Consider the following 14986-nt stretch of genomic DNA (forward strand, 5'->3'; position numbering starts at 1 on the left):
ATAGGCAATACACTCTCTTTCCAGTTATAATAATAAAGTACCTCTTGTTTCTTGCTATCATTTTCTTCCACTATTCTAGTATCATCCACAACATTGAGAGGTTTAGAAGGATTTGGCTCTGTTGCTGGTGTGACATGTTCTGACATGAGATCATCTTCTATAATTCTAGTCAAATCATCCAACCTAGAGAAATATGCAGAGCATTAATTTATTTTTTAAAAAATATCTAAGTAAAATAAGTAAAACAAATAATAATTATTTTACATTAAAAAAAATTTAAGTTGTCCAGCACCTTGATTGTAAAATATTAAACTTCATGTCCAAAGACTGCATAATATTTGCTTTTGTTGCTCGTTGTTTGTTTGCCATCATTTCTTTCTCAAATAACGATAAATACTCCAGAGTATGTTGCACAACCTTTTCACCTAAAGAAAAAATATAGATTTAGCAAATACAATCCTCACAAAAGTTTTAACTTGCAACAAAAATTGTACACTAAGTAAAATTATTAATTATTAAAATAAAATTATCTTCCCTACAACTTTCCTTTTCCACATCTCCCCTTCCACCTAGATCTGTACAAGAAATTTAATGAATTTGAATTATTTCGAAAACAAATGTTTTCGCACCATCAAACCTATCTATAGTGGTATAGTGTGGAATAAAAGAACTCGTTTTTTTTTCAAATTTGTCAGCCAAAGAAAAATTAAATTGAATTCAGACTTACTTTTATCTTTCTTTTTCTTAAAAATTTTGCTGCACAATGCTCTGAGTCCTGTCAGTAAGAGAGGTATGATACTAAAAGGTGGAAAGAGCATAGGTCTGTTATGAAATTCCATCACAAGAAAATACATCTGGAACTTCCAAATTTCAATGGCATTCTTCTCTACTGTATCGAAAACATGACTGAAAAGAAAAACCATGTCATATAAAAAAACTTCAATTGAATATTGAAATATCCCTGATATGGTACTTTATAATCCATTGAAAAGTAAAATAAACTGCTTTAGTTGTTGACATTTTTACTTTTTACACTGACTTAATCATTTTTCTTTATTAAACATATTAAGTTTAATGAAAATGGTCTCATAAAACATCAATTTGTAGTTTGAGCTGGCAATTTTAAGGTGAATTTAACCATTTCAATCTTTTTGAGTTTGAATTTTTAGCTAAACATTGCCAACCTATCTTCATAATAAGTGTTTTAATTATGGTCCTTTTTTTTCTTACTATTTAAACAAGCAAAATAAAAAAAAAATTGTTTAACAAAAAAAAAATCTAATTGAAGGAGAGAACCATAAAATCACTGCCATATATATCAAACTACAGGAATAAGCTCCCGTTCTCTTTATAAAATAACAAAATTACCTGTAATTAATTACCACTAATTAATTACCAAATCGGTTAATTTTTTTATTGATTCATGTTTCATAATGGACTATGATTAATTATTTCATAATAATTTCAACTTGATTTGAGAATGGGAAGTGGGAGAAATAATGTGTACAAAATATAATAAGCGAAATAACTTAATAACAAACAAAATAATTAATTACCAGTGATTAATTACTAATTGGTTAATTTTTTGTACTGATCTATGTTTTTTTAGGTACAACAAATAATTTTGTAAATTTTGATCTGAGAATGGGTGTGGAAAAAATAGCATATAAGAAAATTTTACCAGACGAACAGACAGACTGAGATGATATAAACTTTATAAAAAATATTATCACTCTTCCCTGTTAGGTAGCCTATATGTTGCTACAGTACACAGAGAGCTGTATGAATTAGTACAATAAGATGTGTACAATCTTTAGCAACCACATTACTAGACAAAATATGATAGATATAAAATGAAATAACATAGACTTTCCTTTGGTTTCATTGACTTTACTGTTTATCAACGCAGCAGGTAATCTTTATATTCCATAAACCACAACCTTCTACAAAGTTCTGTGATAAACATATACATAAACATCACCATCTCTAAAACTTTATAATTTCGCTCTTTTTTTTGTAAATAGTTTGTTTGTTTTACCTAAAAATGGCTATGAGCAAGTTCAACAACAGAACGTTGCCAATAAGTAAGTAGAAAGCAAGCAGTAAAGGAACAAGCCAGTTGTATGTACGGCATGTATTAAGATCATCTGGAATGCTTGTCATATTCAAAGTTCTTTTAAGATCATCTGTACATGTAGTGTCAGCTGTAGAGAAAGGAAAAGAACTCATTTTTATATTAAGTAGACATATTTTGGTGCAGTTATTTTTATATATATATTCCTCAAATACCACTGACTCACTGATTCATTCATTTATGTATGTATCAAGAAATCTTAAACTATCAAACATATTTTGAAGCATATTTTCTTTCTTTTTTCCTTTAAAATTGCCTTATATAATATTGTATTTTAATTTCTGCTTCCTTATTGACATGGCCTAAATAAAAATAATACTGTAATGAACCTGGTGGTGACTCAGATGGGGGTAGTGGTATGTGTGTAGCCAGCCAACCCAAATCGACCCAGGTTAGACAAGCAGTCAACCCTGATGAGCCAAGAGCGTCAACTACGAAGTTTCAAGAAACATCTAAAGTGAATAGTACTCAGGCCAGTCACGTCAAATACAGTCAAGTGACCACCCAGAAGATTCGAGCGATGTTCGATCTGGTTCTGGAAGGCCATTGGGGACCCTAAATAAAGAGCAAAGGTATCAGAGTTGAGTGAGACACAACTTCCCGATCTATGGTTCAGTATGACAGCTCAGTACAAGTTCGAGACGAGACGGAGAGGCCAGTGCAAGAGATGATACGGCGGTACGATTGTTAACGGAGAAGTATTTGTACAGTCTTGTTATGTATTGCCAGTTGCACAGTATTGGCTCAGATTTATTTGACATAAAACTATTACGTTATTTGGAGCCCTGAGTTGTCAAGTTCTTTACGTTGGTGGTGTGTGGTGCAGTTTGCAGTGAGCCTGGATAGTGAGATTCATTACAATAGTATCAAAAAATAGATCAAGAGTCTATTTCTTTTTTTTTTTTTTTGAGAAAAGAGCAAGGAATGATAATGATTTCATGGGTTTCCCTGTGTAGATAAGACTACTATAAGCCTACTCTGTAGCCCTTTTTTCTCTTCATTCAAAAGGGGTGAAATAAATGATTACATTTAAATTTAAAAAATTGATATTTCCTTTTTTTTAGAGGACACAATGCCTAAATAAATATAGTGTGGGGAACAGGAAGAGGTCATTCAATTAGAGCCTTCATAAAATGCCTTTTTTTCCTCTAGCTCTGACACTGATGGTCTAAATAAATGTTTGCGGTGTCTAACAGCATACATTGCTTGCTTTAATTATGATTAAAGGATCCAAAAGAAACACACACAAAATAAAACTAACCAAAGGTGCTATATCTAGAATTCAAAAGCTGAAGAGTGTATGGTGAGGGTTGACCAATATGAGGATGCAATAAGTGTGTGTGTGTGTGTGTGAAGGGTTTCCAGTCAAAAAGCAACATATAATATATTAAATATTTTGATATTGAATTGAGAATAGGAAGTAAAGTCAGAGATAGTGTATGTAGGACTTTATTTTTGCAAGCAGGAGGAGAATGTATAGGTAAAAACATGTGTGTGTCGGTCAGATGGGGGCATTATTAAGGGGCTCGTTCCTACTCAAGTCAAATTTCTATGTCAGAGAATATTATGGGTTGTTCCAATTCGAGTCAAAAGTTAATGTCAGAAAACATTATGGATTGTCCCAATTCAAATCAAAATTCTATGTCAGAGAACATTATGGGTTGTTCCAATTCAAGTTAAAAGTCTATGTCAGAGAACATTACGGGTCATTCCAATTCAAGTCAAAAGTCTATGTCAGAGAACATTACAATGAGCAGGGTAAAAATAAAGCAAATAGGAGGTTCCAGAGAGAGAGAGAAGGAAAGAGAGTGAGCTGTTTCATTTAAAAGTAAGAGATAAATAATGGCTATAACGTATGTTGGGGATTGTCCAAATGTGGTCGGTTTATTGAAGTTCCAAAAAAAAGGAGGGAATGTTGTGTCCATAATAAACATTATAAGGTCTGGGAACAAATCAACAAGGCGTAGCCAGTGTGTAATACTAGTCAATTTCTAAATTTCATATTTTAAATTTGACTCTAAATGTCTTCATCAATCCAGTTAAATTGTAAATTTAGTAGTTTAAAAAGAGCATACTCTCCAATTCATCCAAGAATAGTTCACCAAACAGTTGCCAATAAGGAAAGTACAGAATATCTTTCATGATGATCCACTCCTTCTTTCTGGTTTTGTAAAGCAATCCTTGACTAGCAACACCATAAGCCAAGAGGAAAACCATCAGAATCATAACAAACATGGCCAACTCAAGGAGCTGTGAATATTTATTAAAAAATTTACAAAAAGTACTCTTTATATTATAATCCTTTTTAAGATTCAAAACCAAGTATAAAATCATATAAATATTTCATTGCAATATAAACAAAATATGATACTTTGACATTTGACACATCATTTCTATAAAATGGGTATATTTATTACATTACATTTCTTTATCTAAAAATCTGCAAATGAATTTAGTTACATTATGGATCAGAATTTAATCCATACTGTTTACTTTAATATGCATCATATTAAATGCTTTAAAATAAGACAGATGATAATTTCTTACCATACGTTTAATCATGTATATCTTTGGCCCCAAACTTCGGTTCGCTGTATACAGTTTCATGACACAAATGTAAAATACAACAGCATTTACACAGTAGATCACTTTCCCATCATACTCGTAAGACCACCTCACAATAAAACCAATGATAGCCAGCAGCAAATTCACAAATTCTAATCTGTCCATGACGCCAAAGTAATCCCTAAACTTGCCAGCAATTGTTGGTGAAGGGAAAACAATGAACTGCAAACAGAAAACTCTCCATTAAAATCTTTGTAAAATAATGTCAGTTTTCAACCTTACAGCCCATTGTAAATGCGCTTCTGAAATCACTTAGTTTAATAAAACTAAAATTGGTGTAAATTAATACTTACAGCATGTATAGAGCCTATGAAGTAACTGACAATCCAAATAAACAAAATATACTCTGAGGCTGTTGGACTCCTATGAAAGTCCATTAAAACCATGTAGGTGAACAGAATAAGAAAGCAAAAATAAGATGCCTAGAACAGAAATGGAAAGATTTGAAAAGTTTAATAAAAAAATATCTAAATTACAAATATAATAATAATCCCCCCATAATAATGCATGAGATAATGTATAGAGCCTATGAAGTAACTGACAATCCAAATAAACAAAATATACTCTGAGGCTGTTGGACTCCTATGAAAGTCCATTAAAACCATGTAGGTGAACAGAATAAGAAAGCAAAAATAAGATGCCTAGAACAGAAATGGAAAGATTTGAAAAGTTTAATAAAAAAATATCTAAATTACAAATATAATAATAATCCCCCCATAATAATGCATGAGATAAGAAAAGAATATTACATCTTCTATAATAAAATTGTGTTAACATTATACAAAAATGATTCTTTTTAATCAATTATTTTTAATGAAAGAAAACTTACAGTGTACATAGAAAATTTTGTTAATGGTGCAGAGTAAAAGCTGATAATTTTTTTAAATTTTGATCCATCATCAGAGTGCTCCATATCTAACTTGAAGATATACAGTGGGCATATTGCTCCTAAAAATACCTGAGTAAATTATAAAAGCAAAATAAAAATAAGATTAAATATGAAAGAGTAATAAAGAAGATGTTGCATTTTTTTGTAGTGCTTATCTTTAAATACCTTTGGCCAGCTAGCTACTATCCCAGATTTCCAGATGTTGTTGATGGAATTTTGACAAGCAACTGATGAAACAAATGCCTAAAAACCAGGTTTTAGAAATATATCAGTGATACAGAGTAATTACATTGTCTTACATTAGATTATTAAACATTTTATAGAATATATTTATATATAATTATGGATTCATGTTGCAATAGAATTCATTTAGGATGCTCAAAATTAATTTTAGCTGTCATGTATATATAATGTTAGCAAGCAAAAACAACAATCAATGATTATGCTGTGTATTTGATATCATCTTTCAAGATAAAAAAATTATTTTAACATCATTCGTTATTTCATTCAAATAAAATGTGCAGATAACTTAGCAGCATACACAATTATTTCCTTAATGCCTGAGATTATGAAGCCCTACCCTGTCTAAAGAGGATGCTGATATCTGCAGGCAGGTGAGACCACTCCATGTAGGAGAGTTACGCTGGACAATACTGATTGCTTTATCTGGATCAACTGTGTGGCACTCATCAAGTACTGCTATTGCCAACTGTTCAAACTTACTGAGAAGAGAAAAGTCATTCATTAAAAGTCTATTGAAAGGAACATGTTGGATGCTTTTGATCTTCATTTAGCAAAGATTTCTTTTCAGTCTGCTTTAAATCTCAAAGTAATTTTCATTTAAGATTATAGGTCAGTTCAAAACTAAGTATTGTACATTTTTAATTAAATTACAATGCAGAATTACTATTTATCTAGTTAATTTGAGTAAATTACACTTTTGTTAAAATTTTATAATTAATTTGCTTATCTAAGATATTTAGTAAAGAAACACGATAAAATGGCTTAAATTGTTCAAAATAATTCGAGAAATGACAATAGACTAAAAAAATGTGTATTGTATAGCCAATTATTTTGTATTTATTTTACTATATTAAAAGTAATTGAAATCAGTTCCAGACAAAAATAAACCTTAGTACTGAGTTGTAATCATCTAATGTATATTTTTCTTTTAACTTTACATATACAATATACTCTTAATTCTATTTACTTTTTCATCTCATGAAAACTATTTCGCACAACTGTTAAATACTTGGGAACTTTAAACTCCATTTTTTCACAGATGGCTGTACATATGAGGGCACTAGTGATAGGTTCAGAGCCAAGCTCCCAGAACAGTAGAGCAAGCTCACATCTGTGAAAAGACAAGAAACTTATCATCAGCATGTACTAGCATCATAGGTAATAGTTTAAATAAAAAAATGAAATAGTTAATTTAAACTTGAATGGTGAAATATATTATGTTAAGTAATTATATTTAGTAAAAAATGACAACACAGTAGGATATAAGTAGTTATTTAATAATATAATCCTATGATTTTAATGTTATAAAAACTGTTATAATTCCAAGATATATTTCAATGTATATTATTTTTTAAAATAAATTTTGAACTACTTATAACTATTCAAATTGAAAAGTAGCTCAGATCTTAAAAGATTGTGTAAGATATTGGTACTTAACCTATTCATAAGTAATGCCCAAACAAGCAATTGTTTGTATGGTCTTTTAAACCTATTGACTTCTGTTTTATTATCAACATCCGATTCACTGATGGCAGACTGAAATGCAGAGATTAGAGGCTTGCTTGTTCTATTTGACAACTTCTTTTTTTGTGAGTCCTCCAATGTAGTTATATCATGGTCATAGATGTCAATCATATTTTCAATGAATTTACCAATCATATCAACATTAAATTTCTCGTCTTTAGCAAATGTTTTTAAGATCAAATATAAATAAGAGTGTTTAGGAATCTGTTGAACAAAAAAAGAAATTTATAGAAAATTAGATTCTCTTGTTTTAAAACACAAAAACTTTATAATAATATTAGGTATTATCTAAAAATTTCAATATTATTGATCTCATATTTACATCTATTATGTAGATTAGCATGAAACCTAAGTAACTAATTGTCTTTCACAAATAATATTTTACAGTTTTGAAAAAGTACAGTAAACAATCATTTATACATTTGATTATTTTCTCTCCTCTTTGTAAATATATGACACATTCAGAAATAGATCCAAAGTTATGCAATGAATAAACAGGGTATGCAACATTATGGCACAGAGGTTTTGAAACAATATTTTTGGTGAAAGCCATTAGGGAGCAAGAGTGTTGAGGACAGTCGTTGACTGGTAACACCAAACTGCTAGTGGACAACTAAACCGCTGTAGGTGTATTATATCTTAACTTATGAAACGTGAAATAACTTAAATATCTTCTTTTATGAAAAAAACTAAATTGAACTTTTATTACAATATAAACAAAATCAACTTGAGATAAAATGAAATCAATGTAGTAGACTTTAGTAATAATATAAAATGGTGCCCTAAACAAAATCTTAACTAACTACAATAACATGTCTTTCCAGTCTGCCAATATAGAGTTGTCTGTTCTATCTAAGAACACTGACGACAATGCTGTTTACCTTAGATCATTCACAAGCAATCACTAACCTCTTCCCACCATCACCATAGAAACACACATACTCCATAACTAAGAGGTTCTGTTTTTTTTTTCACTATACCATACTACAGAATATATTGAATACATTTTCTACCCCCAACTCTCCCACCCAAAAAATAGTCTTTGACTATTTCATGAATGCATATTGGGAATTTTGGATCACTGCCTGGTCCTGTGGTATTATTTTGAGACATGAAGTCTCAATAGTCCATGATATTAACATGCTTCCCCACCCCCATAAATTAAAGGTGAAGTGTGTGAAATCCCAGGATGACATTCATCAGTTTTTCCCTTTTTTTTTTTAGTTGGAGGTACTAAAAATTAAATAAATCATTTTATTTTTGTTTGCACTAGGAATCCCAGCCTCTATTTTTCTATCATCATTTTATTTTGTATTGGACAACATTAAAACACACAAACATTATAATGTCATTGATTTAACAATAATTACACAACAAACTTTAATAACAAAACTAATGGTAAAAATATCTCTTGTTCTTTAGATAAAAAATGTGTTTGAACTCAAAGACAAATAAGAAACATAGATATGTATCATTCTTTTTAAAGAAATAATACAATAAACAAAAATAATGTGACCAAAACATTTTGCACCAAAAAACATCCCTTTTGCCAAAACAACCACCATGCCAAAACGACTGCACCAAAATGTCCTGCTCCATAATAAACAATACCGCTATGACTAAGTTCTGCAAACACAATGACTTAGTGTTATAAACAAAATTAGGTTCTTACAGCATTGTAAAGATTTTGCAGTTGTTCCACTGTCAGATACTCCTGCATGATAATCCCATTATTCAGAATAAGTTTGACAAAATCAACTTTGTTCTCCAATAAAGCTTGGGTCAAAAATTTCTCAAGGCTTCCTGAATTGGATAATTTAAAATTGAATAGTGTAATTGAATATATCATTGAAAACACCACAAGATCAAACAAGATTTACCTCAGTATAACTTTCTTAAATGTCATTCAATATACACAACAGTATTTTTTAAATATGGACGTGATGAATATCAAACCAATTTTTAGAAAATTCTGCAAATGTGAGACTACAGTTGCTTTACTATGACGAAATTGGCTGAACAAAAATAATTGACTCATCAACAATTGCATTTTCCCTAGTGAGGCAGAAACTTACTTGGCTTTAAATCATTTTATTTTCATCCTTTTTTTTTATTCATAGCCCTTCTCTGCAACTACAGTAGACAAAGTCAAGCATTGTTTGACCAGATACATCTAAAAATGTGTGACTTGGTAACATTTCCATAGAAGGCAATACCTGGTCAACTGGACTAGCAAAAACCAAGATACGATCTTGAAATAGCAAGACCATTGCAAATATATCCAGAAGACAATAGACATAGGCAGGCAGCTTGATGATGAGGCATTCCATATTCACTATCCAGGCTCTCTGCAAACTGCACCATACACCACCAACTTAAAGAACTTGACAACTCAGGGCTCCAAAATAATGTAACACTTTAATAGTTAAATAAATCTGAACCAATACTGTACAATTGGCAAAACGTACACTATACAAATATCTCTCCAATAACACCGTACAGCCGTATCAACTCTTGCACTGGCCTCTCCGTCTCATTCCGTGCTTGCACTGGGTTCAACAGTCCAGGACTGACTTCACACACTAGGCTCGTTGTGTTGGACTCAATTGCAGACCAAGATCAAGATGCCAGTCGTCTCAACTGTACTTGACAGTACTCCGCACTGAACCGTCGTAATGCTCCATACAGAACCACACCGTTGAACTGTGCTGTAGTCGACCGTGTTCTGAACCCCTGTTGTGAACCTTCTGTCGTGAACCCTCTTGACTGTGGCACCTCCGCTCTTTACATAGGGTCCCTGCTGGCCTTCTAGAACTGGACGGAACATTGCTCGATGTTTCTAGTTTCGTCACATGACTACATCCCTTGTGACGCTCCTGAGCTCTGTTCACAATGCCGATCCTTCCCGAACCGTCATGTTGACACTCGTCTCGGCTGACCGTCGTAACTCATCACGGTTGATCGATCATCTAGCGCTGGCCTGGGGCAATTTGCGTCGGCTGACTACACTCACACCACTACCCCCATCTGTGCCACCACCAGGTTTATAACAGTATATTCATTTTATTTGTAGTACATATATCTTTCATTTGACTTATGCCTTTCACCATATATAAAAGCACATTTGTTGCATTTTTTTTCACTAGTCTGTAGCTAAAAATAAACACTCAATCACTGTCATGGTAAAATCTAAATTCCTAGAGTAGCAAGGTGAATAATGGTGAATAATTTGCTGCATCCAAAATTTAATTCTCAGTTCATCACAAGTACCAGAGACTAGACAGTCAAAGGTCTTGCTCAAAGTTTAAAGTAAAGACACAAAGATTATCCAGCAACAAAATCACATTCTTAATAATGTACATATTAGACTACTAATATAAACAAAAAATCACTAACAAAAGGGATTACCATCTGGCCATATAACATCTTCTCTGAAAATTTCTTCTTGTGCAATGTCAGCCCGGTTCCACGTGAGAGCCAGATTCAACTGGTTTTCCATGGAAGCATTTGATTTGACTGATAACATTAAAACAACATAATTTATAATAATTTATAACTCTAAATTTAAAAATATGTAAAGTAAGGTCAAATATAAAAAGCTAATGCTTTTCATTCCAGCAGTTTCATTTTAAAAATGTATTTTTTCTTAACTCTCTTGAAATAAAATGTTTACAACTAAATAATCTTACCTTTCAAGAGTACAGACAATATTGCCAAATCCAAATCTTCATGCTTGTTCATGTTAAATATTATCATCTGAAGAGTGTTTAAAATGATTTAAAAAAATGAAAATATAAAAATTTGCATTATATAAATTTAAGTAAAATATTTAACTAAAAATGTTGTACATGTTCATTTGTTTCTAGAAATTAGCTACATGAACAATAATAATGCAACTATTTATAAAAACAAGAGACTACAAACCAGATCATCTCTCTGACAACATCCAATAACTGTGTCCTTTAAATTCTCCAATTCTTCTTTTTCTTTCCCTGGTTTCAAATTGGTTTTATAGGCAGCATAAATTTTTCTAGCCAATTTATCTTGATGAGTATCTGACATTGTTTTTGTGCTCCTGAGAAAGGATTTTTTTTTTCATTTTTAATTTTAATGATGAGAAATTATTTAAAAATAAGAAAGTAATTATTTACTAATTCATAAATATTTATGAAATATGATCTGTTGTACTGTACTTACCCTTGTATGATGTTGGTATTTTTGTAAGCATAAGCTAAAATGTCTGCCGCACGTCCTGTACCAGCACACACCACTACAGGGATGCCTTGTGCTAGAGAGACACTTACATCTTGAATAGCATCAGTACCCCCCTCCACAAGTAGTAATACTAATGGTATTCCTAGGCCTCCATCTATATAGGTAATAAAGAAAATATAGAAGAAAGTCATAAACTAAAAATTATTCAAGATCACTGCTTTTGATAGGAACAATTCTTTAAATATCAGAGGAACTATTCTTTAAATACCAGAGGAACTATTTTTTTTAAATACCAGAGGAACTATTCCTTAAATACCAGAGGAATTAAATATGAGAGGAACTATTCAATAAATACCAGAGGAACTATTCTTTAAATACCAGAGGAATTAAATACCAGAGGAACTATTCAATAAATACCAGAGGAACTATTCTTTAAATACCAGAAAAACTATTCTTTAAATACCAGAGGAACTTTTCTTTAAATACCAGAGGAACTATTCTTTCAATACCAGAAAAACTATTCTTTACATACCAGAGGAACTATTCTTTACATACCAGGGTCAGATTTGGGTGCAGCAATTTTTCTTTCAAACTTGGAGCGAAACTCAGCAACACCACCATATCTTCCTCTGTAACCATCATCCACAAAAATAAAATGAGTATGGTAAGGATTGAGAGGGACAGGCTGCTTGTGATGTATTTGATTGCTGGTTCTGTAGTAGGCATTGAATTTGCCCTAAGAGAAAAATACAGATAAAAAAAAAGAATGAAATAAAAAAAATACTGAAATTTATAAATCACCCATAGGATCACAAATGTCTGTCCTCTCTTAGGGGAAAAGATAAAAACGAAGAACCCTTTCTTTCCAAAGCTCTTTGAGACAGACCGAGTCCTATGATACATTGCATTTTCACCTTCACCTATCCCTTAGTCTGTAAAAACCATTGGGGCACAACACAAGATCTGTTGACCATCTTTCTCCATTCAATGACAGGCCTGTGCATTCTTTTATGTTGACTTCCCATTGCTTTCTCTGTCTACCTCTTCTCTTTCCTGGAACTGTTCCCTGAAGGGAAGTCTTTGCAAGGCCTGAAGACCTTGTGATATTGCCATAGAGTTAAAGTTTGCCTTTTTTGACAGTGGTTTTAGCAGTCTTCGTTGGGTCCAATTGCTGTATTAATTTTGTTTCTAAATCTCTTCATTTGTGATGCGGTCTTTGTAAGTACATTGCATAAGAAACTTAAAACTTATTTCTTTTGTAGCAATGTTTATTAATGACTATTTATGTCAATGTAATTGTAAACAAAAAAGTTTATACCTCATATTTAGACTACTAAATGTTTTTGATCTGTATAAATGTTGTTATTGTTGATATTTTATTATTTACAACAGCAAACAGCAATGAATTCAGGTAAGAAACATAGATTGAGTATACACAATGTAAACTAAATGCATATAAATCACAATAAACAAGCCAAGCGTTATCTGAATTATATTTTAAACATTTGTAAATGGAAATATTTTAAAATGACATGAAAAAAACAACAGTTTGATTGGCAAGAGAATAAAGAAATATCAATGAAATAAGTAGCCATTATGAAAAACTGTTACCATTTTTTAAGATTTTTTTTTCTAAGGTGAATTTATTTATGGACACATTCAAATAGTTTGTTTAAAATAAGATTGCAGTACCACTCTTAGAGAAACCATTTGTAATCCAGTTATAATTGATTAGACAACTCACAATGTGGATTACTTTTGCTCATTAAATATAATTAAAGGAATCTTTTTTTTTGTACAGAAAGTGTATTTTAAGATCTTTGATATTATTATTATTCCTTTTTTTTTTTTTTACATTTTCTGTTTTTATGTGTCTACAAATTTAAACTAAACACATACCATTCCTGTAGAGCTTTCCAGAAACTTTCTTCCTTTTATATATCCCCAAGGAGCTATTCCAATACAACGCAAGACATGACTCATGGTATCATTGTCCCACCTAAAAGACTGTCCTTCATGCACAGCTTGACCGACAGCTTTCATAACTCCCATGTTGAAGCCTGAAGTTATCATCCAAGCATTTGTAGTTTTAGCTGCCTGTTTTCAATTATAAATTTTTGCAAATAATTTCTATGTATTTTTTAACAATCTGATATAAAGGCCTAAATAATGACTTAAGTTGCTTTTTTTAGCGGCTCCCGAAAGGGGAAAAGACGCTATTAGTTTTGTGCAAAATGTCTGTCCGTCCGTCCCGTTTAGATCTCGTAAACTAGAAGAGATATTGAAAATCTGACTTCACAATATTTTAGACCATTCAAAGTTCTGATGCAACGGCTACTTTTTTTGTTCCTGAAAGCGAAAATTCTAATTTTTAAAATCAATTATGCAAGCAGTTTTTTATAAGAAAAAGCTAATTAGTATGCATTATATGTTAGACCTAATTTAAGACAAATAGTAATCTTATAAACATCATTTTCGTGAACATTTTTTCTATATAGCGGAAATTTTTTTTTTTTTTTTGAGGATTCGAATATGAGTTTGAGCCTTTTCAAAACAATTAACTTATTTAGTTTGAACCGAGGGTCCCGGGTTTGAATCCTGGTGAAGACTGGGATTTTTAACTTCTGAGTCTACCCAGCTCTAATGGGTACCTAACATTAGTTGGGGAAAAGCAAAGGCGGTTGGTCGTTGTGCTGGCTACATGACACCCTCGTTAACCCTAGGCCACAAAAACAGATGAACTTTACATCATCTGCCCTATAGACCACAAACTAGTTAGGCCAGGTTCACATCTAACTTTACATTCACTTTCACGTATCCTTTGATCTGCGGGACGGTTGGGGCACTACACAAGATCTGTTAACCTTCTTTCTCCATTCTTATCTCTCATTTGTCTTTGATATAATTTCATTCGGATGTTCTTTCTGAAAATATTGAAGCCTACCTGGGTGGACCACTGGTCGTGCGGTTTGCGCGCTGGACTGTCATTTGGATTTATCGACGATCAAAGGTTCAAACCCTGCTCCCATCCCCCGTCGTCCTGCGGGAGGTTTGGACTAGGAAGTAAACTATCTTCAACTCTGAAGGATTATCCGAATTATGTAAAACATTTTACTTCGGGGGCCGATTTTGAGTTTGTGTTTCCACACAAACTGTCTTTTGTAACCTTGTTAAATTTAGATTAATCACCATGTTAACTGAATATAAAATTATGTTAATTGCTAATGTTCTGTTTGGTGTAATGCACAAATTGTAAGACAAATTTCCTCACGGACAATAAAGATTATTAATATTATTATTATTATTAAAATATATTTTTATATGTTGAAGTATATGAATTATAAAATATCATATTC

General features: G+C 31.7%; 1 protein-coding gene across 1 annotated transcript in view; it reads right to left on the reverse strand.

Annotated features, from left to right (window-relative positions):
* The window catches only part of LOC106074184 (transient receptor potential cation channel subfamily M member 3-like), a 31253-nt gene that overhangs the window by 2433 nt on the left and 13834 nt on the right, over nucleotides 1-14986 (reverse strand). The window contains exons 7-25 of the mRNA XM_056025672.1: nucleotides 13530-13727; nucleotides 12186-12366; nucleotides 11613-11784; nucleotides 11340-11490; nucleotides 11105-11171; nucleotides 10824-10931; nucleotides 9088-9218; nucleotides 7330-7619; nucleotides 6859-7002; nucleotides 6229-6370; nucleotides 5814-5891; nucleotides 5589-5717; nucleotides 5053-5181; nucleotides 4682-4921; nucleotides 4210-4384; nucleotides 2039-2204; nucleotides 728-906; nucleotides 293-425; nucleotides 42-183 (exon numbers count right to left, since the gene is read on the reverse strand). Of these exons, the coding sequence (XP_055881647.1) occupies nucleotides 42-183; nucleotides 293-425; nucleotides 728-906; nucleotides 2039-2204; nucleotides 4210-4384; nucleotides 4682-4921; nucleotides 5053-5181; nucleotides 5589-5717; nucleotides 5814-5891; nucleotides 6229-6370; nucleotides 6859-7002; nucleotides 7330-7619; nucleotides 9088-9218; nucleotides 10824-10931; nucleotides 11105-11171; nucleotides 11340-11490; nucleotides 11613-11784; nucleotides 12186-12366; nucleotides 13530-13727 (2955 nt within the window). The remainder of the gene's footprint in view (nucleotides 1-41; nucleotides 184-292; nucleotides 426-727; nucleotides 907-2038; nucleotides 2205-4209; nucleotides 4385-4681; nucleotides 4922-5052; nucleotides 5182-5588; nucleotides 5718-5813; nucleotides 5892-6228; nucleotides 6371-6858; nucleotides 7003-7329; nucleotides 7620-9087; nucleotides 9219-10823; nucleotides 10932-11104; nucleotides 11172-11339; nucleotides 11491-11612; nucleotides 11785-12185; nucleotides 12367-13529; nucleotides 13728-14986) is intronic.

This window comes from Biomphalaria glabrata, chromosome 1, assembly GCF_947242115.1.
Source record: "Biomphalaria glabrata chromosome 1, xgBioGlab47.1, whole genome shotgun sequence".
Classification (NCBI taxonomy): Eukaryota; Metazoa; Mollusca; class Gastropoda; family Planorbidae; genus Biomphalaria; species Biomphalaria glabrata.